This window comes from Ambystoma mexicanum, chromosome 3q (assembly GCF_040938575.1).
Source record: "Ambystoma mexicanum isolate Mex_15411 chromosome 3q, UKY_AmexF1_1, whole genome shotgun sequence".
Taxonomy (NCBI): Eukaryota; Metazoa; Chordata; class Amphibia; order Caudata; family Ambystomatidae; genus Ambystoma; species Ambystoma mexicanum.
Window position 1 is genome coordinate 890,875,467 of NC_090926.1, and position 25,811 is coordinate 890,901,277.

At 47.9% G+C, this 25,811-nt stretch overlaps 1 protein-coding gene across 3 annotated transcripts in view; it reads right to left on the reverse strand.

Annotated features, from left to right (window-relative positions):
* PITPNC1 (phosphatidylinositol transfer protein cytoplasmic 1) overlaps nucleotides 1-25,811 on the reverse strand; it is a 1,942,040-nt gene that overhangs the window by 673,277 nt on the left and 1,242,952 nt on the right. For all 3 annotated transcript variants that reach the window (XM_069655030.1, XM_069655032.1, XM_069655031.1), the window contains exon 6: nucleotides 20,491-20,562. In XM_069655030.1, coding sequence (XP_069511131.1) covers nucleotides 20,491-20,562 — 72 coding nt within the window. The remainder of the gene's footprint in view (nucleotides 1-20,490; nucleotides 20,563-25,811) is intronic.

The window sequence follows — 25,811 nt, forward strand, 5'->3', positions numbered from 1 at the left end:
CAAGTGTGATGCCCCAAGTTCCCATCTAATCGGAAAGAAGGCCATCCGAAAAAAAGGTGCGGAAGAGCGCCGGCAGCTACCGTTGCTGCGACATGTGGGAGGGAGGAGCCGAGGCCTCTGACTGCTAGTGGGAGCTGAGTACTGGGGGACTCGTGCATGTAGTGAGTGTGGATCCTTGGAGCCCCGATCGGTTTATGTGCCACGGTGGAAGTGCGGAGTGGCGGGGGACTGACTGAGCTCCTGATTGTAGTTACTATTATTCTCCCGACTGAGGTGGTAAATTCGGCAGCACAGTCCGGCATGCGGCGACGAAGGGCAGGGAGTGACTGCACGCTGCTGGAGACTGCTGCAACCCCCGGAAAGATCCTGATTGGAGGCAACACCATCCTGCACCAAATCGAAGCAGTGATTGTGGTCCTGACGCCTGGATCCCCAGTGAGGGATAGAGCAACATCGACATCCAGCTGCCAGAGCGAGGGCTCCTTGGGGCCGCAGGTGAGGCCAACCCCCTGTTATACCAGTGCCTGAATAGAGGTGCATGCAATCCTCCAAGGATAGGAGCGCGCCCGCTCAGGAAACGGGAATGGTGTTGGTAGGGAGGCGCTAGACTGAACATTCATGGCACACTTAGTAATCGTCTAACCCCACACCCTGCGGGGTCCCACCGGCTCCTGTCTTGACCGACAGTGCCTGGATCGCATGATGCCAAGCAGCGACAGGTCCACAATCCATCTGTTGGGCTCGATATGAACACATAGGCTATATCGTATACTGCACTTATCTCAAGAAACCCTATGAGCTCCTGGGAATATTGAATGCACTTGGGACACAGGGAATAAGAAGGTGGCTGGAGCATTATCCACCTGTGTAACTTGCACAAAGTTTATCTGAGGCACACTTGGGAGAAACAGCCACCACTGGGAACTCCACTAGCTTCCAGAAAAGTCGGAAAGGCACAGGCCACACGACACTGGACAGAACCTGAGCTAAAATCTGATCGCAGGCCGGTGCGACTCTATAAGCATTACCCTTGGCATGATACAACAAGGCGGATTGGCACATGGACCGTGCATAAAACATTTTAGAGCAACAGGGGCGGTGAGGGGGTTAATCCTATGAGATGGATGTGGTCCGCCTGAGATTTTGGATGAATTCAGTTGCACGGGCAAACTGCCTCCAACAAGTACATATAAGACCTCGGCTGCATAGCGGGGGCTGACACACCCTATCCCCGCCACTCCCAAGCAAAGGCCTTGATACAGCACCGCAGTGTATGGCACTCCCTTCAACTGCAGAGGTGGGACAAAGATACTCCACCACTATTACTGTGAAACAGAGCCACTACACAATCCTATCAAGAGACGAGCCCCTCACAGGGGCCTGCCTACGAGTTCAGTACCGCACTTGAGCAAACTTGCTGGCCTAAACTGTCAAGACCCCATAGTCTGCTGACTAAACTGGTTTCACACACCACCACAATATACCCCGCCGGTCGCAGTCTTTCACTACAATGGGATCCTTGAAAGCAAAACGGGAGAAAGTGGCCGCATCAAAGAAGTAGAAACAAGAGTCACATGGCATAAGACACGCTTCACCAACACGATCGTGACATAACGACTCTCAAAACTGAACTAAGATAAAGAAGAAGCGTGGCGACCTGTAGTCACGCTCTAGGTGCAACATAAGCCTTATTGGTGTGCCTGAATCCGCATGCAAAGGTCCGATGGAACCCTTTGTCGAGACCCTCCTAAAATCACTGTTTGATACTTCCTCACTGTCCGGCAAATTCCTTGTTGAAAGCGTGCACCGAACTCTCGCCCCACCACCACAACTAGGTGCACCCCCACGTATAATCATAGCTAGACTGCTGAACTACAGGGACCGAGAAGCTATCCTGAAGCTTTCCAGAAAACTTACGACGCTGCAATACGAATCAAGCAACATTCATAATTACCCAGACTTTGCTGCAGGCGTACACGCCCAGAGGAAAACATATGACCCTGTAAAATGACTCCTTATAGCATGACGAGAACCATATTCTCTGACTTTGCCTGTAAAATTAAGAATCCAGCACAGGGGTAAGGCACACTTCTTTGGGTCTCCGGCGGATGCACTCAACTCAACTATGTCGAGGCCTCCATACCTGCCCCACCACAGCATCCTAATAGAGTAACGAACAGTTCACTAAGAGGTGGAATTGAGGGGAGGGATGGTAATGACTGATCAAGTACTGTGATGTATACAACTGCTTAATCAGATGACACAGTAACAGGCACACAAGTATATTGTAATTGAAGTTAAAGTGGGGTACCACGGAGCCTCATTGGGAGGACATGGCAGCCAACAAAGTGCCTCAGGGAGTATCCAATGTTCAAATGGGAATAGATCATCGAGTTGGGGTAGATGGTGCGGTGGAGGGAAGGGGGAGAGTTAATTAAGTTGATGTAATATGGTGGGCTGAGAGAATTGGAGTTTGGCCAAGGCCACACGTTACGCAAGTGTGTGAAGACAAGAACATGTGCATTAGGGTGAACGGGATGACGCAACAATTTGACAACACTAGGTGCTTTGATACAGTACAAATTAAGTATATACTAGATATAAATGGCCGACACTCTGAAATTGATATTATGGAATGTGCATGGGCTAAACAATTCAATAAAAGCCAGGAAGGTCTGGTCCTATTTGCAGTGACACTCACCTAATGTAGTGATGTTGCAGGACACCCACACCCTTGACATAACACACAGCAAAATTGTACCACAGTGGGGAAAACAAATATACTTAGTTTGTACTCCTCAAAAGCAAGAGGGGTGATCACATTGATACATAAATCCATAAACTTTAATACCAACAGAAGATAGGTGATTGCGACAGGTGCAATAAATAATGAAACCACAACATTAGTTAACACATATGGTCTGAACATTGATGACCCAGCCTTTTATGCTCACATGGTGACCTTGATCGGAAAGACACCGGATGACCCAGCTCTGTGGGGGTAGGGGGTGACTTTAATATCATACTGGATATTTCCAAAGAGAGATCCAACACTAACTGAGGTAACACTAGAGCAGCCCAAACGATTCCGTAGATTATAACACAATACACACTTATTGACGCAGGGAGAGCGGAACACCCCAAAAATGCTTGCTGAATTCACATACTATTCCACGGTGCATGATGCATTTTCCAGAATCGACTTTTGGCTGATATCGGCCGCTTTGTCGGATAGGCTGTGCGGTTCCATGATACTACTGCGTACCCTGTCAGACCGCTCCCCGCTATTGATCTAGATAGAATTAACAACCGAAGCTAAACCACGTCCATTACGGACAATGGCTCCAACAGCACTGCTGGACACCTTAAAGGTAAATATAGATAATTTCTACGGAAACAACAAGGGATCAGTCGCAAAATATGCCAGTATATGGGAAACATTTAAAGTATGGTTCCGCGGAGTGATGATTGCCTCTACATCTGGCATTCTTAAGAATATGAGAAAAGAGCTGGGTGCAATAGAAGAATCTTTGTAGAAACTTGAGAATGAATATGGCGATACCAGGGATAGAACACTCCTGGGTGTAATTAAGGGTAATCTATTAAAATTCCGGAAACTTTTGGATCGCGAAGTCTGTTTCACAGCCAAATTGACTCAGGCCCTTAAACATGGTGAGAAGGAGAGACCAGGTCGACTTCTTGCGTGAATAGTTAGAGGAGAAAGGGAAACGCAGCACATCACAGGCATCACTGGCCTAGATGGCAGCCATATAACTAATGCAGGGGAGAAAAACATGACCTTCATTAACTATTGCCAAACCCTATATGCAAATTCAGACACCAGAACCAAGATGGATGTAGAGAGATCTGGATGAGAACTCCCTGTCTGGACCATAAAGCGGTAAAGAATCTAAATTGCCCAGTCACACTAGAGGAGATTGCGGAAGCTATATCCACACTTGCTTCTGGAAAGGCCCCAGGCCCAGACGGACTGGGGTTAGAACTCTATAAAACCTACGACGACATACTGGCCCCCCCGCCTATTGAAAGTATGGGAGGAATCGTGCTGCAACGGTCAGCTTCCATCTTCCCTAACCGAAGCAGTGATATCAGTCCTTCTGAAACCTGGCAGACCCCCCCACGGAGATGTCCTCCTATCGTCCACTGTCACTGATAAATGGTTACGCAAAAATATTTGCGAAAGTCCTTGCAAACAGACTTCTTCCATACATGTCCAGCTTAGTGCACCCTGATCAGTCCGGTTTCATCCCAGGCAGATCGACAGCACAAAACCTTCGTTGGCTATTCGGGACATTGTCCCAGATAGACCCGGGAGCTACGGCTGCAGCAGTTATGCTAGATGCTGAAAAAGCTTTCGACTCTGTTTCATGGAATTATTTATTCGGGTACTAAGCCGATTTGGTCTGGGAGGCAGATTTATAAATTATGTGAAACTATTTGACATGAACCCAACAGCCAAAGTACAAACCAACAGGAATTATTCCACTCCCTTTGCACTAGCAAGGAGTACAAGGCAGGGATGCCCTTTTCCACCCCTTTTATTTGCTTTGACAATAGAACCACTTGCATGCCGGATTAGTGATCTCCACGGCCATAGAGGAATACATATATCAGGGCATGGTCTTTGTAAGGATGGATAAAGACTAGGTCGTGTGTGAGCTGCTTTTCTTTTTGTCAAGCTCCTTGTCCGTGAAGGAGTGGAAGAGGTCACCCCCCCTCAAACGGAAGGTCTAAGATGCGTTCCTGGACGTCCGGGTTGAAATTAGTTGCACAGAGCCAGGTTGTTCTTCTCATGTCCGTGGCAATGCAGATGGCCCGGCTAGAGGTGTCGATGTGGGCCACGGTGGACTCCATGATGTCTTGAGCCACCATCTTGGCCACTGCCAGTCCTGCCTTGAATAGTGATTGGCTCTGCGCTGGAAGCTCTGTGAGGAAATCCGCAATTTCCAGCCAAAGCCTTTGGTTAATGGCTGCCAGCATGGCATCAGCGTTGGCTTGACGAAGATGCAGGACACGTTGGAATACAGCTTCTTCCCATACGCCTCCAAGATAGTCTCCTCCTTGCCTAACAACGCCCCAGAGGAAGAGGCCGACTGAGGCTTTGAGTATAGTGATGCCGCAGCGATCACCGAAGAGTGTGGCTGAGGGTGGGCTGATAGCAAGAGTGTATCCCCTCCATCTGTCTGTACTTGGTGTCCAGTCGATTGACCGGCTGGAACGAGGGGGGCTTGAGCCAGACCTACCATGTCCTTCTGCATCGGGATCCTCGTTCTTGCAGTGGGACGCAGCGTGAGCACTTCTGCGAGGACCCCCTCTGCTGGTTGCTCAATTTCGAGTTGAGGACTGCCCAAGTACTCTGCCAGCCCTGCAAGACATTCGTGGAAGGCCTTCGTGGAGGGGTGCTGGGAGCCGAAGGCTGGAGAGTGAAGACCGGAGCCGTAGGCTGCAGCGGAGGCTGGTACGGAACCGCCTGCATGATCGGTTGGGGGGCCAGAGAGGCGGCTGAGGCTGCACAGGGGCACTAGTACTAGGGCCTGCAGCACCAGGGCCTTTGGCGGGAGCATGTCCCTGATGGCGTCCTTGAGGACGTCCTCCATCTGAGATTTCATGAGACCGAGCAACCTTTCAAAAAAATCTGTCTTCGAATGCCAGAGTGGTAAGCGATATTGATGGGGTAGTGGACGGCTGCTGGAGCCGTTGCATGCCCTGTCCATATGGATACAGTAGGAACCTGCCCTGCGCAAATGAAGGGTAGGCTGTAGGCCAGATACTTGGTTGACACGAGTCCCACCTGGACACATGTTCCTCCACCTGCTCCCTGCCTTGGTGCAGTATCGGGCAGATGTCTGGAATGTCTGGCACGGCGGCCATTTTTTCCAGCTGCCTTCCATGTGCCTGCGTCATGTTGCCTGGCTCATTGGGCCCGCCCCGTCCAGGACTCTTGAATGTGGATCATGGGGCCTACCCTGTTCCTCAGGCCGAGGCCTGGTAGGCGTTTCGCCCTCTGTGGATCTGCCTGTAGAACTGCGTATAGGTGCCTCCTCAGACATGATGCCAGTACTAGGGCGTGGCCCCTCGGGTGAAGGCCCGGTAAAAGAACCTTCTGGTCCCTCAGCACTGTCACTGGGTGGATCTACTGACCCCTCAGCCTGTCAGCCGGTAGCTGATATAGCCTTGGTACTCATGCTGGTATGAGGACCTGATCAGTCCCTCCTGCACGGGCGAGTGCTTGGGAAGGAGTCTCCCTTCCAGGGTGTGTTGGAAAAGAGTGGACCTACTTTGGGATTGGATCGATGAAAGACGAAGTCCTTTAGGTCCTTTGGAAGTGATCTCTGGAAGAGCTCCCTCCACCTGGCTAGTCTGTTCTTCAGAGACCTCAAGGAGAGAGCGTTGCACGCGGTACAAGCTTGCCAGCCATGGTCTGGGCCAAGGCAACGTAGGCAGAGGACGTGGGGGTCTTTAGTTGGAAAGAGCCAGTTGCGGAATAGACACCTGCAGAAGTCGACATGTGCCGGGGAGGAGAGTGACATCTGCGACCGAGTACCTGAATGATAAAAAGACAAAAGAGAAGAAGTATCCATGCATGGAATTACATGGCCGAAGCCAAACCCAGGAGCGCTGGTGAATTCGGCCTGTTCCCGTCGACGCGGAAGAGGGGACTGAGGTGTGGCGCCAGAGGGTAGAGTCAGGGCAGCACATGCTCCCAGGGCTGCACCCCCGCGTGCCTCCAAATTTAAATGGGAAGAAGGTTTTTTCTTTTGAAAAAGGTTCTGTCTCCCGTCCCTTAGAAGGGATGCCCATGCAGTATGGAGAAAAGGGTCAGCATGGAAGAGTACAGTGGGGATCAGATTACCCAGTCTGAGGTAGAGTGGTGTGAGGGGTCAGAAATGTGAGGCTGACAGTTTTGTGAAGGTTTTTCAAAAGATGCCATTCACTATCCCTACCCTGACTAGGATTTCCCAGCCTAAAATAAACTAAAGTAAACATTCTAACAAAAGGAATCTTTCTCTCACACTTTATCATACACAGCTTAACAATGTATTTATATGGCAGTTCAACAACAACAAATGTAACAGATTCACATAGAAAAATATTCCTCTTTCTAAACCAGGTGAATTCCCCTTCCCCAGATTCAGGTAGGATTTTGTTCAACAGTTCCAAAAAGGTTAAGGAAATCTTGTATTGTAACAAAGTTCTCTTTGGTCCAAACTTCAACAACAGTTCATATAATCGAGACTTCAGCAGCAGTTCACATAACACTTTAATGTTATTTACTGGTTAGGATGACTCTGCATCAATCAAGAAAAAAACTTAGTGATTCTTCAACTTTTTCTTTAATGCTTTCAACCATACCAGAGTCCTTCAAAGGCTTTCTCCTGGCCCATTCACCTGCCAGGCTTATTAAGACATTGTTCTCTATTCTAATGTACTCTGCTGCCAGAACAGATCCAACTACTACAATACCCTCTGGCCAGGTATACACCCCTGCCAAGCCAGAGTAGATGACTACGTGCCAGTACTTCAGTGGTAAATGCCAACAAACTATTAAGCAATGTCATTTTGCTTCACAACTTCAAATATAAGAACCACTTCAAGGGAAACAAGAACCACACTGATGCTGTTTGTTACATTATTATGGTTACCCCATTCTCTGCAGGTTATGCTCAACACTCCCTGAACGTCTTCCTGCAGAAGACCAGCCTTCCTGACACTTTCTCATTTCTTCCCTTGCCCACTAGTCAACTAATGATTAGGGTTATGTTTCAGTTTAACACTTCTTTGGCAATGTGGGTCGAGGTCCTTCTCTCCTAGGACCAGTGCTCCAGATAGGATGATGGGGTGAGAGTATTTTACTCCCAATTTTTAGAATTAGAGAGTAAATCCAATTTCCTTTGCAAGAGTAAAAGGTGTGACAACTATCCAATTTGTGCATAAAATTAAAGTTTTATTCTAAAAGATTATTGACAAAACAGCTGCATTTCAAAGTGGCTCTAAATAATTAATTGCACCCATGGACATTTTTTTCTCCACACAAGAATCTTGTATATGCATACTACCCAGCTTCATCATCATGATACTTGGGCACAAACTCTGTTAAGAGCTACTACAGATGTCAGCTAGTTACATTGGGTGATTCATAAATCACTCCTGCACTCTACAAGGATCACTTCTCTGCCTCTCGAGCCTACTGTTGCTGCCTGGCACTACCTGCGTGACAGCCAATCTGTGTTTTTGCTCCATCTCTCCTTCCCTTTGCTATTCTGTTTCCTCTGTCTCTCACTTGCGGACGTTCTGCCTCTCACCTTTAAGTGTTGCAATGCTATGTTTTGCAGTCTGTTTCTCTGTCACTCTGCCTCTCCCATCTCTGCATTTTATTGTTGCTGTTTCCTTCCCAGATCTCGCTGTATCTGTTGATATAGCTCCTGTTCCTCTCTCATTTAATTAATCAGGCTATATCTGTTTTTTTAATTTTCTCGATTGTGACTGCAACTCCTTCTCATTATCTTTTTACACTGTCTCTTTTGTTATTGGCCTGCCCTTCTCTAATCTCGCTTTTCTTTTTCCATCTCTTCCCACCTGCTGTTGATCTGTGTTTTATTTGACGGTCTCTAAATGTTTCATTTTCTCTGCTTCTATCCCTCACTCCCATTGCACGTTTGTCCAATTATTAACTCTGTTTCCCTTCTCACTTGTTTTGTTGCCTTATCAGTAGCTCATTGCTCTCTCTTCCTGTTTTGGATTGTCTAATATGTTCACTATACTTTTGCCCCCCTACGGGGCCCCGCCACACCTTTGTTCTCCTGTATTGCTTAGGTTCAGAGTTGCTCTTCCTCTCCTGTTTTTCAGTTGGTCTTTTAACACAGCACCAATAAATATCCAAAAAGCTGTAAATGCCTTTTCCATTTAGAAATATAGTGCAGCTTTACCATTGGGTGCTCCTTTTTAGATGTGTGCAAACCTTCTCTTGGCCATTAGGCTGGGAATTATAGAATTAGAGGATTGTCTGACAGGATGCAGCACTTGCTTGAATGCAGATGCTTTACCAACACTGTATGCCATTACACGTGTAGGAGCCCATTTCAACTGTGTGTTCTGAGCCATTACAGGTATAGCAGCCCAAATTACATGGGTCTGTTCTTTAGTGGTCTTCATAGGATGTGCGTGTTCTACCTCTGAGCCATTATAGGTATAGCAGCCCTGATGAGGTGTGTATTTTTGGGATGGTAATGAGTCCATTCCACCACCATAGGCACTTTAAGGTGAGGCTAATCCCATATGGAATTGCGTAGTGTACAAGGGGGGAGAGGACCGTGCTATGAAACTCTGCACAGTTATAATATAGCAGGAATAGATGGATAACCCTAGAATGGGCATGAAATGAAACAGCATTTTGTAATTATGGCGGTGGCACAGTCGTGCATGGCCGCGCTACACAACTCTTAGCTCCAGGAAAGGGCTTGACGAGGCCCAGATCATTAAGATAGGATGGGTACACATAACTAGTTCTCACGGAGGTAGCCTCTTGTCCCTCCACTGTGGCAATTACTTGGTATCACTGAGAGGAATGCGCCCTGCAAGGCCATGAGACACCAGGCTCCTCGCAGTGCCCATTCATCACAGCCAAGCTGCTAGCAGTCCTCTAACCCCCACTAAGCCTATCCAGAGCCATCGCCCACACCACTGACCTGATTCCACCCCCCCCACCCCTGCATTCTGAGACAGGGAACAGCCCCAGCTCAAATCGTAAACCTACTGGCCATAAAAGATCTAAGCATGAGTGACTGTTTCACCTCATCCCATAAATACATCCTTTGTAATGCAAGGTACAGGAAGGGATACATTATAGATCAAAATTAGGGTGGAAGCCTTGGGTGCAAGAGGCGCGGTAACAACAAAGCACAGAATTTGTGGGTCAGTATGACTGTATTTCTTCCTCCCTTCCCCCTGGCACCAGTCCCGAGCCTCCCAAGTGCATGCCATAATGATGTAGTAGTAGGCTTAGCATATAATCACTGTTTGTACAATGTAACTCGAGACATGAACTTCACTCGGCGTAGAGATGAGCCTTGCGGGTCCAAGTGGGAACTGACCGACAGCGGAGAAAGCTAGCCAATTGTAGCCTGGCATCCCCTATGGAGTAGGACCATTTATACTGTCTTACCAATGAACTGTACAGGTTTAGACACTATATGTGACATCCTTGGTGAAGTTGTGGCCTCTCAAAAGGGCACCAACAATCATTCTAGGAGCAGAATGTTCTCGAGCAGAAGAGTTCTTTGCTGATATTTTATAGTCTGTACAATTAAACCTTGTTATCCTTGCAAGCTATCTCTTGGCACATTTTCCTAGATGGTTGTATTTGCTCTGGCATGAGCGTTAACAGGGACTTGCCTTCAGTATTCTGAGCCATTACAAATATAGCCGCCCAGATGAGATGTGTCTGTTCTGAGCCATTACAAGTATAGAGTTCGGTCAGATAGCACAGCGAGCTAAGCACTCTCCCCCGATATCTGTGTGCATCCTGCTGTGGCAGGTTCGAATCCTGGCAGGGTCAACTCAGCCTTTCATCCTTCCGAGGTCGATAAAATGTGTACCACTCTGTTGGATAATAATGTGCTAGACCTATGGGTGTGTAGCGCTATATAAGAAATACATTATTATTGTAGCAGTCCTCATGGGATGTGCTTCTTCTAAGCCATTACAAGTATAGCAGCACAAATGAGATGTGTCTGTTCTGACCCATTACAAGTATAGTGGTCCTCATGGGATGTGCATGTTCTGAGCCATTACAGATGAACAAGTTACTTTCTTACCTGGTAACGTTCTTTCGATGGGATGGTCCGATGACTTATTCCATATCTATGACATGTAATCACCACAGCTGTGCTGCTTCGGAAACTTTTTTCGGCGTCTGCGTCCTGTGTCGATGACGTCAATGCGCCGTCGTCGAGGACCTCCTCCGACGTCATCCGATGTGATAAGTAGGACGCAGGACGCCCGTAGCCTCAGTTGTAGTTTTTTCCCCCAGAACGTGTGACATTAGTCAACTGCCAGTCAGACACAAAGCCTTGCGGAACGTAAGCTGCAATCGCAAAAGAAATTCTGCAGCGGGGAAGGCAGGGCGGGAGCGATATGGAATTCGTCGTCGGACCATCCCATCGAAAGAACGTTACCAGGTAAGAAAGTAACTTGTTCTTCGAGGGGATTGGGTCCTCCGACATATTCCATATCTATGACAGACTCCCAAAGCAGTACCAGAGCAAGGAGGAGGGAAAGAATTTAGAATCAACATTTAGAATAGCCAATCAAATAGCAGAGCAAAGGACCGCCTTGCCAAAGGCCAGATCCTGTCCTCGGATGGAATCGAGGGAATAGTGACGTACAAATGTATGTACTGAAGCCCAGGTGGCTGCATCACAGAGGTTGCGAATAGGAACACCCCTCTGCAGGGCAGTAGATGCAGCCATACCCCTGGTAGAATGGGCCCGCAAGCCAGCCGGTGGGTCCTTACCCGCCAAGCGGTAACACTCCGAGATGGCCAAAATAATCCAGCGAGACAAAGTCTGTTTCGTCACAGCTTGCCCCAAACGCTTTCCAGCGTAACCAATAAAGATTGATCGTCGACTCTGACCCGGGACATGCGTGAAACATAAAAGCTTAAAGCTCTCCTAGGATCAAGCCTATGGAGCCTCTCCTCTTCCTTACCAAGATGCGGAGGAGGATAGAATGCCGGAAGAACAACCTTCTGGGCCAAATGAAATTCCGTCACTACCTTTGGAAGAAAAGAAGGACGAACTCTAAGGACAACCCTGTCCTTGTGAAATACAGTGAAAGGTGGCTTAACTGAAAGTGCCTGTAACTGACTGACTCACTCGAGCGGAAGTAACCGCAACTAAAAACACAGTTTTCAGAGTTAACAGCCTCAAAGGGCAAGAATGTAAAGGCTCAAATGGAGCACCCATAAGAAACGTAAGAACAAGGTTTAAATCCCAACCGGGCAGCAGGAAAGGTGACGGAGGGAACACATTAGTGAGCCCTTTCAGAAACTGTGAAATTAAAGGGATTTTAAAGTAAGAACACTCTTCAGACGAGCGCTTAAAGACGGACAGCGCCGCCAGGTAACCTTTAATGGTACCCACTTGCAAGTACCTGTGGGCCAAAGAAAGCAAAAAGGACAGAACCATGGGGAGGTCACATGTAAAAGGATCCACATTCTGAACTCTGCACCAGTCGCAGAACTTACGCCAACGGCAACGGTACAGAGACTTTTTTGCTGGCCTTCGGGCCGAAAGCAACACCTCCATCACGTCTTCAGGGAGGTCCCAATCCTTATACCTCAACCTTTCAGAAGCCAAGCGTGAAGGTTGAGGGATCTGACCTCTGGATGGAGAACCTGACCCCTCTCCCGTGAGAGCAGATCGTCTCGGTAGGGAAGATGACGTGGAGGGCAGATGGACAAGTGGAGAAGGTCCGGGTACCACGTCCTCCGAGCCCACGCCGGAGCAATGAGGATCATCTGGGAACCGAACTTCCGTAACCTCCGCAGCACTTGCGGGATGACGGGGACTGGAGGAAACGCATACAGCAGCGGGAATGACCACTCCACCAGGAACGCGTCTCCTAAGGCCCTTTTTGGAGGAAATTCCCACGAGCAAAACCTTTCACACTTCCGGTTGACACTGGAGGCGAAGAGATCCACTTGAGGGGTCCCCCAAAGGGCAAAGATCTCCAGGAGAATCTCCTGAGCCAACTCCCACTCGTGAGAGATTGCGCTCTGCCTGCTCAGAGCGTCCGCCGTCACGTTTTTGTCTCCGGCCAGATGAACAGCCGAGATCGAAACTTCCTGCTGGATGGCCCAGAACTCGAGCTGCATCGCCTCCCTGCACAGAGGAAGTGACCCTGCCCCCCCCTTTTTGTTGAGGTAGTGCATGGCCACTGTGTTGTCCGTCAGGATCAGGACACTCTTTCCTCGCACAGTCGGCAGAAAAGCCTTCAGGGCTAGCCTGACGGCCCTCAGCTCCAACAGATTGATATGGAGTCTGGACTCCGACGGAGACCAACGACCGCTGACTGTCAGCCCATTGGCATGAGCTCCCCATCCCGTGAGGGATGCATCCGTCAATATCGTCACCTCCGGCCAGGGAAGCCAAAATGGAGCCCCCTTCATCAAGTTGCCTTTGACGGCCCACCACAGAAGGTCCCGGGCGACCGAGGGCAGCACCTGAACCGGGTCCGACATCCTGCCGGAGGACTGCGACCATTGCATCTTGAGTGCCCACTGCAAAGATCTCATCCGCAGGCGAGCCTCTGGCACCAGAAGAATGCAGGATGCCATGAGGCTGAGCAACCTCAAGAACTCCAACGCTGGGAGCGTCTGGGCATGCTGAAACTTGTGCACCATCTACTGAATGTGAAGAGCCCTCACCTGGGGAGGAAAACACTGCCCCAGGGAAGTGTCGAGCACTGCTCCGATGTACTGGAGCCGCTGTGTTGGCGTCAAATGGTACTTCTTTATATTGAGGGAGAAGCCCAGCCTGTGAAGGGAGTGGCAGGTGACGGACAGATGATCCAGGACTTGCTCGGGAAAGCTCCCCCTGATCAACCAATCGTCTAGGTAGGGGTAGACATGAATCCCCCCTTGCCTGAGATGCGCTGCCACCACCCACCATGAGCTTGGTGAAAACCCTCTGGGCGGAGGTCAATTCGAACGGCAGGACCCGAAACTGAAAGTGCAAGTCGCCAACCGCGAACCTCAGGTGGTACTTGTGCTTGGGATGGATCGGCACATGGAAATAAGCATCCTTGAGGTCGAGTGACACCAACCAGTCCTGAAGCTGAAGGGCCTGGAGGACTTGAGAGAGAGTAACCATCTTGAACTTGTCCTTCCTGAGGAGTTTGTTCAAACCGCGCAAGTCCATGATGGGTCTCAATCCCCCGTCTTTCTTCGAAATCAAAAAATAAAGGGAATACCATCCCTTGTTCCTCTCCGCTACAGGCACCAGTTCTATGGCGCCTTTCTCCAACAGGGCTTCAATTTCCTGCGCAAGGAGCGGATCCGGACTCTGCAAAGAGAGGTTCCCCGGTGGATTGTCGCGAGGCCTGTGCCGAAAAGGAAGACAGTAGCCGTGGGTTATGATCTCCAGAACCCACATATCTGAAGTAATGGCTTGCCACTCTACAAGATGCTGCGCCAGCCTGCCCCCAACCGGCAAACCATGGGACATGGCCTCATGACTGAGTGGGAGCGGCTGCGGCGTTACCTGAGGGCAAAGAGGCAACTGCCCGAGCGGCCTTGGCACCACGGGTACCCTGTCGTCCACCTCTGGTACCCCTGCGTTGGCCTCTTTGACTGCCAGCTCCTCTCGCTTTACTAAAGGACGAGTAATAACGAAAGGAACCACCCCTCCACTGCTGTCCCCTAGGACGAAAAGGCGGAGGTTGGCGAACTGCAGCGCCCAACGACTTCGCTGCAGCTTTTGAGGTCTGCAACCTCTCAAGGCTCTCGTCAGCCTTGCTGCCAAAAAGGTGTTCACCGTCAAAGGGCATGTTGAGGAGCCGGGACTGCACATCAGGAGCAAACCCCCGACTTCCGCAACCACGCAAACCTGCGTATCACGGTGCTCGCCGCCATGGACCTACTGACGCATTCAGCTAAGTCCAAACCCGACTGAACAGACTCACACATGGCATCCTTACCATCCTGGACCATAGCAAGGAAACCATCCCGTTCGTCCCCTTCGGGAATATGTTCAGCCGCTAACGCAACACAGTTCCACAGAGTGTGTGTGAAACGAGACAAGGCACAAATGGAGTTGGCCGCCTGAAGCGCCATACCACCAGAAGAAAACACTTTCTTCGCCCAGCCATCAAAACGTTTGTCGTCCTTATCAGGAGGGATGGTAGGGTACGACGCCTGCTTTGCCGGGGCCGTGGCCGCCTGCACCACCAAACTCTCCGGAGTGGGGTGCCTGGTCAAGTAGCAGGGGTCGCTACTGGCTGGACGGTATATTCGCGACAAGGATCTGCCCACCGCCGGGAGACTCTCCCGAGCAGTCCAAGCCGCCGCCACCCTTCTCTGTAAAGCCATATGGAACAGCAGTACCGGGTCAGTTGGGGGACCAACATCAAGGATGTCCGTTAGATCATCCTGCACAAACTCCCCTGGGGGAGCAGACCATCCCAAGTACTCAGAAACCCTAGCCATAAGGCGCCGGTACGAGGAAATCGGCATGAGAGCCAGGCTCAGGCCTACAAAACTCCACCTCGGGAGAGGTGTCCAGCCCACTGGCATCATGCAGTGACTGCCTCAAATCGTCAAACTGACTATGGCCCGAGACAATTTCATCTGGAACCTGACTAGGAACCAGGCCATCAGAATCCTCATCCGCCTCTGAAATATATTCCAGGTGGCGAAAAGAAGGCACCCGAGAGTGCTTGCTCTTAACCAGAGCCTTCCTAGGGGGTTCCCCCGTGCCACCGGGTACCTCCGTCACGAAAGGCGTCGATGGCGTTGAGCGAATCGGCGCCGGCGTCGAGAGAACAGGCATCGGCGCCGAGAGGATTGGCGTCGACGAAATCGGCGTCGACGTCAGATGCAGCGCTGCCAGCATCGGCGGCGTCGACACAGCCCTCGAAGCCGGAGCCCCGAGCGTGTCCTTCGACGACCTGAGCGTCAACGGCTTCGACGACTTCCTCGGAGCCGGAGCCTCAAGAAAGCCTGTCGACGCCTCAGACGTCGACGTCTTCCTCGAAGACCTCACAGGTGCACACGGTCTCGAACGCGTCAAGGACGGGACATGGAACGGGTACGTCGAGAAAGAGTTTCCTTGTCCGAACGGGACCTCTCCCGTGACTCGTGCCGACCACTCTTGCGAGCGGTGTCTCTCGACCTCTTACGACCGACCCCACTCGGGGGCGCGGACGGCTTAGTACCCTGCGACTCGAGAATCGCCAGCATTTTCTTCCCGAAGAAAGCCCATTCCTCTGGCGTCGCACGGCTGGTGGAGTAAGCGACGTGCCGGGCAGAGTCCTCCGAAGAGGACCTGGAAGACGACCGGTGTCGGCGCTTCCGAGAATGCCTCGAAGAGGCTGAGGAGTGGCGAGACCGACTCCTAGGAGACCCACGAGACTTCCGACGATGATGCAGAGAGTCACCCCTCGAATCATCCGTCGAAAGCCTCGCAGACCTCGACTTCCAGGGCTTGGACACCCGACCTACCGACAACTTCTTCTTACGTTCGCGTAAGGCTTTGGACGTGAGCGACTGGCAGTCGATACAGTCATCCGTGTCGTGGGCCTCCCCGAGGCACCAGAGGCAGGCGTCGTGCGAGTCCGTCACCGACATCTTGGACCCACACTCCCCGCACTTCTTGGAGCCCGGACGCGGGGTCGAAGACGAAGTAGAAGACATCTTCACACGAAGGATTTTCACAAAACAAACAGGTTCGAAGAACCGAGAAGAACAGAACTCCAAAGAGTCGAGGCGTTAACCAAGATTCACGAAGCAACACGTTCGCTGAAAAAACGGAACTCAGGCTACGGGCGTCGTGCGTCCTACTTATCACATCGGATGACGTCGGAGGAGGTCCTCGACGACGGCGCATCGACGTCATCGACGCAGGACGCAGAAAAAAGTTTCCGAAGCAGCACAGCTGTGGCGATCACATGTCATAGATATGGAATACGTCGGAGGACCCCAATCCCCTCGAAATAGCAGCCCTGAAAAGTGGTGTGTTCTGAGCCATCAACAGTGATATAGCAGCCCTGATGAGGCGTGTGTTCTGAGCCATTACACATATAGCAGTCCTAAAGGGATGTGCTTCTGCTGAGCCATTACAAGTATAGCAGCCCAAATGAGATGTGTCTGTTCTGATCCATCAAAGGAATAGCCTCCCCAATGAGGTGTGTTCTGAGCCATTACAAGCACAGCGCCCTGAAGAGTTGTGTGTTCTGAGACATCACAGGTATAGCAGCCCTAATGAGGTGTGTGTTCTGAGCCATTCCAAGTAGAGCATCCCGGATATAATGTGTGTGTTCTGAATCACTGAACATTTAGTAGTCCTTATGAGAAGTCTAAAGTTAACTCAACTTTGTTACAATTGAATGTTACCTGCATCTTAAATGCTTATCTTTGATGCAGCCTCATTAACTAACCTATCAACAGGATTTGAACTAACAGGTTACACAATGATCTCTGCAGCAAGGTTATTGACCGACTGGGCTGCCTTTCCCAACAGCTGTTGACACTGAAAGGTACATAGGGTTAGGGCACTGGAAGTTCCATGTGAGGCTTGCCCGACATAAATGGCTTGGAAAAAGCTCCAAGCCTGTTTGGACTATCCCACGTTAGTTCGGAGATTCATAATGCGGCTTTGAAATGTGCTCGAATTGTGGCAGCAGGACTCAGTAATCGGACATGGGGGAAGAAGATGTTTTGAAAAGCGCAAGACTGAGTAGAAGGGATTGAAGTATGTGACAGTAGTGCAATCTTCTCACACCATCGCAGGTTGGTCGGTAGAGCTCAGACGCTGTTCTTGCTCAGTACTTTAGCTCGCTGCCGAAAATGCCAACACATGTTCGTGCTTTCTTAACAGTAGCTCTGTTAAGAATAGCTGGTACTGTCTCAAAACATAGCAGTCCTGCTAGGAAATGTGGGCTTGATGCAATCAGCCCTGCTGTCAATATTTGGCATTGTGCCATGACATGCGTATAGCAGCTCCGTTGATAAATGAGGCTACCTTGCCTGAATATATAGCAGTCCTGTCGAGATGTAACGGTACAATCTGTGCCAATGAAAATATATAAAGCACTGCTGCTACCTGTATCCATTATCCCTGCTTGCGGTGGGTGGTCAGAAAAGGAGTTAAAGTTCAGACCACATGCCTAGCTATTTGTTGCTCTCTAAGAAAACAAACTATGTATAGTGCCCTTACATGCACGCGAACACACGCAATCCTAAGAGGAAAAAAATAACACATCTTCATAAAGAACACCAAAAAAGGTTTTCCTCCTCACAAAAGCCAAACAACTGCTTGCTGGGAGGCTCCTTCCAAGACAAGAACCCCAAGCCTTTGAATGCAAATGATGTGCTTCTGTGATGAAAATTAAACAAAGTATGAAATGCCCATGCTGCTGCAGATGCGCTGCCTCTATTTAAGTGGATTAAGATTGAGGAAAATGAAGCAGAAATGCAGCCCTTGTTCAAGACAATTTTCATTTTACACAATACTACCTGTATCCTAATGCAAAGTGAAAAGCATGTTCATGATTCAAGATGCTTTAATAACACTGTGACCTGCAAAATGCAGGCATTTGAACAAAGTGAACATAACACAAATTCTCTTTTACATTACTCAGAAAGTATTATCTTCATAGAATCATTAAGAGAGGATAATGTTAAAAAAAATAAACAAACCCGGGCTCATCCCAGTTGCTTCTTTCAAGGAACTGTGTGGATTGCTAAATTAAAGAGTGGATTTTCAAGCTGCTGTTGGCCAGGCTGTCGCCAGTGGGGTGCTGCCATGAATAGCTTGTGTAAGTGATACGTAAGGAAAAATTAAAAGGGCCATATTGACTTGATTTTTGGGTGTAAAAAGGCCTCATACGCACCTTATCTGGAGGGTTGCCTAGGACCTACTTTTTATATGGGCAATACGTTTTCTCAATATGGAAAACACCAACTGTCTTCTTTTGGTTTAAGCAATTATGTTTCTTTGTCAGTTGCTTTGGTATATTTCTCTTTTGGGTTTGGCAATGAGTGTTTGCCTTACTTATCATAAATATTGCCCCTTCGTTTTGTTGACTCTTTGTATGTCCCACAATGCCACAATCATCTGCTTCTGATATGGCAATAAGACTTTTACATTGCCATTTGTGCGCCTTTAAATTAGTTTGGTTATCAACATAAGCGTTTATTTGTTTTCTATTAGTTCGATATTCAAAAGGTTTGTTTCAACTTCACTCAGGTCTTTATTATAGTTGAGACTCCTGGAGTTGGTCAGTGGGCGTACACAGAGCACTCGGGGGTCACCAACAGTGAACTCACTGGGTCTGGCATGCGTGTCTGTCCACCTCGCTACATCCAGGTCCTCTGCTTCAGCTTCTGCACATGGTCTGGGAATCACTTCTCCCCGGTCCTCTGCTGCTCCCGCCTACCTCCTGCAGGACTCTCCTGGCTCCAAAAACACGTCAGTGCGCGGTTGCAACCATTGCATACAAAGAAACAACGGAGAAAGTGTGCTTCCTGCTTCATGACCTCTGCAGCTGTGTTCCTTAATGGGAGAGTAGTTTCTCCTGACGTGTTTTGCTGCACCCACTCTGCCATCGCAGTCTGGAGCAATTTGGGTCCTCTCATGATCGGCATCAACCTCATACGCCACTGTGGACCCGGCATCTCTGCTCCAATGCAACCCCTGCTTCTGCTGCAACATGTAGGTAGGAAAACCGCTCCACCTTCTACTGCTACTCCTCCTCATGGCCTACATCTGAGTAGGCTTTTTATACCTCTCTGTCCTCCTCAGTGTGGATAATTCTTCCTAATTAAGTGCAACCTGCAGTCTTGGGCCTCTGCAGACCTCCTCTTCATCTCAGTACTTTTGGAATTATGGAACTTGTAGTCCATAACTTCAAAATCAGTTTCTTTCGTGAAAGTTTCATTATCATGTTAAGTTTTCATCTTATACCCCTTTCCCACAGTGCTATGAGGATTCCAAATATTATTTGACTTTATAGGAGAGTATGATTTTTCAGGAAGATTGGTAACATTTAAAAGCTTTTGTACATTATTTCTCTGGGTCGCATAGGGGCTTTTATGTTTACAAATATCCGTTATTTTAAGAGTGTTTTTCTGACTTTCAGCATATAACTGTTGACGGTTATGTTTATATGAATTCCAACAGTCCGCTTGGGAAAATAAACACTCTCTCTGACAAGACATGACATATGCCGGCATTACAGATTTCCCCTTTCTTGAGGAAGACAAATACTGTGTCTCATCCCACAAAGTCCTCTTATTTCCCTTGGCCCTTCCCCTCCCAGGTGATCCTCCAGGCTAACACCGCCCCCAGGGTTAGGATCAGGAAGCATCTGCCTTTCCGTGGCCACTTGGGAGGAGACTTTAGGTAGGGTTTTCGTGAGGAATCCATACGATTCATCACTGTGGTGAGTGGAGGGTTGTGTGGAACTACGTGTTCTGGAGGAGCCATTCCTTGGAGAGGGTCTTGATGCACAAGGTACAGGGCGCTTGATACACAAGCCTGGACTCCAAGCTATCCTGATTGATTGTGCAATAGGTTTTTCTCTTTCCCACCGAAAATAATCAAAAAGATGTGTGAATAATAAATTGAGTGAGTCACGGAAGATACTGGGGAATTGTGTGGCATGAGGAATTATTTTAGCAATACTAAACATGACTTCTAAAATTCGCCTTTTCAAATATGGAATTGAATAAAAAAAAAAAATCATACTCACGTCGTCATTGCTCCCCTTGTTGTCTTCATATTTTGTTTCTATGTGAATGGAGAACTTGGGCAAAAACGAACACTGCAAAACAAAACGTATGCCTTGTTAGCAGGTGGTGTGCTGCAAATAAAATTATTCTATATGCAATTTGCTAACATTTAAACAACATCTTCCACGGAATCACAGTGTAAGGCAATAACTGCAGTTCAGTCTTTTGTAAACCTTGGGTGAAACATTGAGACCTGGGCCTTTTCTAAGCTTAAGCACTCAACCTTGTTTGGGTCAGGGCAAAGCAATCTACCTCCAAGTAGCTAATATATGTAAAGAAACAAACTGGGTGACAAAACGGTACAGTTTGAGATGGAGTAATCTCCAAATATACATTTCCCATCCTGGTTTCTGTAATCAGGACTCGGGTCATTGAGGTTTTAGAACAACACAGTCCGCACGTCACAGTTCGGCCTAGGTTCCAACCCTAGCCCTCCGGGCACACAAACATTTCCCTGGTTGGAAATACATTGAGACGAAAGCACATAAACTGGGTGCAAAGGTAGCTGCTCAGAAATTTGGGCAGATATTTAGGCAGTGAATTGAGCGTGCAGGCTTCCAGAAGCGCTTTCCCACAGCGCTTGCATTTCGATCTTTCATGCCGAGTTTGGATCCAGTCCATGGCCCACAGTTTCCGTTTTACTTTGCACGGATTACTAATGAACAAACCGGCCTAACTATTCCCTACCACCTCATTGATGGAAACATGACCTCCAACAACATTTCAAATCCCCAAAGGTCCTTTCCTATCAGCTCATCCGGTCCTTACTCAAGTGAGTCAACAATCTGTGTTGCCCTTTTCTCTTCAAAATGACCTACCTGCCTCACTAGTACCTTCAGGTTCACTTCCACTTCCAGGAAATATGATCCAACTACCTTCAGATGTGCCCTCATTCAAACACGATGTTCTCAGTGACCACACCCCACACCTCCTTACCATCACTGAAGCATGGTTCACTTTACGCCAAACACTACATGACCTTGTCCCACTAGGTTATAACATTGTCCTGAAAAGAGGATTAGTCCATGATGGAGGCGTAACAGCAATCTTAACAAACTGACACCTGCAAAGAACTTCCAGGTAACACTTATGAGTCCTTGGACCACCTGTTGATAGTTCCCGACTTCTTCACTTTTGCAATCATCTGCCACCCACCTACGAAATGCTCAGTGTCTCATATCCACAGTCCTAGCCTGCACCTGATCCAACATCTGCTATCCATCTCAACGCATTCTCTCCTCAATATTTGGGCTGGTGAACCACAGGATAAATTTGTACAATGGGTAACTGAGAACTTCAATAATGTAGGGTACTTTTAACTGGTGAATAAGCCTACTCATTTTGACTGACTTCATTTTCTCGCTTTCATTCACAGTTAGGGCTAGATTTCAACGCCCCTCCCCCATAAAACCACCATTTTGCAGCATGGAATCTTCTGCCACACTCTCCTTGCTGCGATCCTGTGCTTGAGAGACTTAAAAGAGCACTGCCTCCTTATTTCCTGTTGAAGTACTTCTTCTGGGGTATTTTGGGAATATAAGCATTTTCCCAATGTCATCCATTCGCCTGAGAATCCAGAGCTACAGGGGTGAGCTCATTTCTTTCTTTTCTATCCTTTGTCCTCTTTTTGTCACTGGGTGCTATACACATGACACAAGTAAAGCTCTCAAACATTCAAATAAAATGCCAACACACAATCACCTAAAACAACAGAAGACATACAATTCTTTTTCACTGCCTCTCTCCACGTGTGCTCAAACACACACACACACACCTAATTAGTACACACTCCTCAGACATACCCTCGGTTTTGGGGTGACAACGTGGTGGCTTCGCCATCATTTACAAATTCACTTACACTTAGAAACCCTTTTGAAGTGATTTCACCTCCTTTACCAACCCTGAGAACACCATCCAAACGTCTGAACAGACTGCACTGACTTCCCCACTAACAACCACAGCACCAGCCGCCCCCCCAGCCCTCGGCCGGCCTTTTGCACCAATATCTACCCTGGCAATTTTAAACCTAGTAGTTCCAATCCAGACAGCAACCCCACACTAAACAGTATCCTTCCTCCACTCACTCACTAGGACCTCACATAAAACTTCACTTACTTCACACACATAGCCGGCAACGCTGTTGATGTTTTGATTTCAGCTAAAATCATGTGTCTGAAAAATCTGGGTGTCTTGGTCTGATCACTTTGCAATCCTTTATGCTGACTCTGCCACACATGATTCCCCCACATGCCACGCATCAGACTCGAACCCAGAAAAAAACCCAAGGGAGGAAACAGTGGGGATCAGATCCTCCAGTCTCAGGTAGGGTGGGGAGTGGACAAGCCCTCTCCTCTGCTCTCCCACTGAAACCTTCCACCCCATCGCACACTCATTATCCTAACTGCGAAAACAAAACATGCACACTTCATGGATGATGCACGACTACTGTGAGGAACGAGAGGGTGTCCTCACTTCTTTTCCCCCTGTATCCTCCTCTTGGGTGGCCAGGGGAAGGCCATTGCTGTTGGATCCTGACTCTGGGGGTGGATATGCGAGGGAGGATCACCTGGTTGGAGGAGACTTGGGGAGAGGAATTCCTTTGGTGAGACATGGTATCCCCGATTTCCTTTTCGCAACAAACCCTCTATCCTGCAAGCCTTTATAGCCTTTACAGCCTTTTCCCTGTTCTTCACCTAAAATATTCCCCAAGAGACACCAGTAAGCTACTGGGATGAGGAAGAGAACAACTAGAGCAACACACCATTTTATGAATTTATTTTAATTTTATTTGTATATGATTCTAAAAGAACTTTTACAAAGTTTTAAAATTGATATTTAAAAAACAATATTTAAAACAAGATTTACACCACAATATACATATACTAATGAAGATACAGAGCATGCACGTGTAGAGTGCAAAGCTGTACAGATATAACTGTTTAAACACACAAAGTTAGGGTTACCTAATGTTAAACACTTAAATGCTTGTGGGCTTGTCTTCCCAATTAATAATTCTCAGTTTTAAAATCACAAAATAAAACACTTTAAATCACATTTCATGTAAACCCAAAGTTACACTGTCCATCCTCTATAGTTCACAATATGGAATTGTTATCTTTATCTTGCCCCAACTCACCCAAAGCCTGCTAACTTTGAATACTATCCTATAGCCCTTTGGTCCTATGAGAGAAAAATCACAATTTGCTGCCACAGCCAGTATAGGTCAATATGTAAGCCCCCCTACCACCCTGACTCTGTTCGTCAGTAGCTCTAAATGGCTTATGTCCTAATTGAGTCGTAGTTGTGTATATATTTTCCTAGCATTCGTATGTAATCTAGTCCCGGCATTTTACATTCCATGAAGACATGCTGAGGCGTTTCAATAATTCCTAGGATTTTACAAATATGACTTGTTCTCAATTCTGATGTGATCTAAAGTCTCGTCCCCTTATACCAATAATGGGAGCCGATTTGTTCGCAGCCTAAGCCTCACATTTCAGACAGCGGGACTGGGGCACAGTCAGAGGTAGGGTTGAGGTCTTAAGTAGAGGTGTGTAACAGTGGAGGTATATCTATAATGACTTAAGGGCTAGATGGGTGTAGTTGTTAACCCAATCCCAATTTTCAACACTCTGCTCGAATATTAGCTTTAAGGTTTCATAGTTTGTTCCCCAATTGAAATCTGGGAACCAATTTATAACCTTATGTAGATTGTCATTGAGGAAAGTAAACATCCCACTCCGTACTCTGAGTGTAGTCCTCATATCTCCACCTGCAACCATTAATAATCCACAATTAGGGTAAGAATTAGCTTTCAGGAATAGTTCACCTCGTTTTATCAAACGTTATCCCTTTAGTGAGACCAGACCCAGCTGCAAACTAAGATATTCTACTGGGGTAGACGATGAGTTTCCAAACCCTTCTCCATAATGCCCCCTCCAGCTTCTCCAGCCAACTTAAATTTTCCATGTCTTTTGCTTCAAGGCTGTAAAGCAAAAACTTTGCCTATACAACATGATGATCCCATCTATGGAATAGCCAACTGACCTATTGACAAATGTATCAGTCGTGTCAGACATCGTGCCTTCACTTTTTTAGATATGAAGGTAATTCTTACAGCCGCTCATTTCCAACCCAAGGTATGGCTACTTGTCGACATAAGATGAGGTTCATTAATCGACGAATCTTCTCTGTGACCATTAACATGACTTTGGTCTTGTCCATATTAATGAACAAGTTGTTTTAGAAGGCAAAAGCATCTAGCGCATCGAACATCTCCCTTGCGCCCCAGTAAGTGTGGTTAAACATCTTATTTATGCACATACATACCAACCTATGCTGGGAACTGGGTCGAGGAGGAGGACAGCAAGAGTAAGGCTGGACTACTGGTTCAGCAGCGAGCGGTCTAGTCCTTTTTGGACCAATCATGGTGGAAAGACCTTCAAAAGCCAGGAATCATTGTGGAAATTGAGGCAGCTGTGGAAGCAGGGCTACGGACTGCTGGGTGCAGGCAGACCTCTCGAGATTAGCGGTGTCGGAAGCAGAGTGCTCGAGACCCTTTAGAAGATGCAGAGTTTTTGCAGCGGGAAGCAAAGCTGAAGGATGCTGCAGGCTAGTGGCAGACTGCGAGAGGGAGACCGGTGTGACTGAGCAAAGCAGTCGTAAGAGTTCCAAGCGCAGAAGGAGCATTTCTGGGTGAGCGAAGCCACGGAGAGACGCTGGGAGAATAAGGAATGTGCCACACGGGAAGCAAAGAACCTGTAAGCTCCGACCGGTGAGTGTATCAAGAAGGGGGAACACTGGCTGGCAGGTGAATATAGAAAGCAGACAATGTACACTGATTTGAACATTAAGCAGCATTTATATGAATACTTGTTGGAATTAAAGCAAATATAAGTACTTTTGAATATCGAACAGATTGAAAGCAAGTTTTGAGCACTCTTGAAAAATGAATTTGGCTGATATAAAGAACTGCATTTTATCAGATAACGAACATTGGCCATAGCTAAGAGAATTAAAAAGGAATGCATTTTGAGAGAAAACAAGCATTGGCAACAGCCAAGAGAATACAAGGAACTGTATGTTATGAGGAAATATCACATTGGCAAGAGCCAGGAGAAGACAGGAAAGTGTAACAAATGCATGGTGCCCAACCAAGCCATGGTACAGTGTCAGGAGAGTGTGACAAAGATGAAGAAGTCTAGCATCACTCTTAAGTTGAAGCAATGGGCTAGTGTTGATGGAAACGCAGCCAAGAAGGGACACCGGCTGCATGATATGT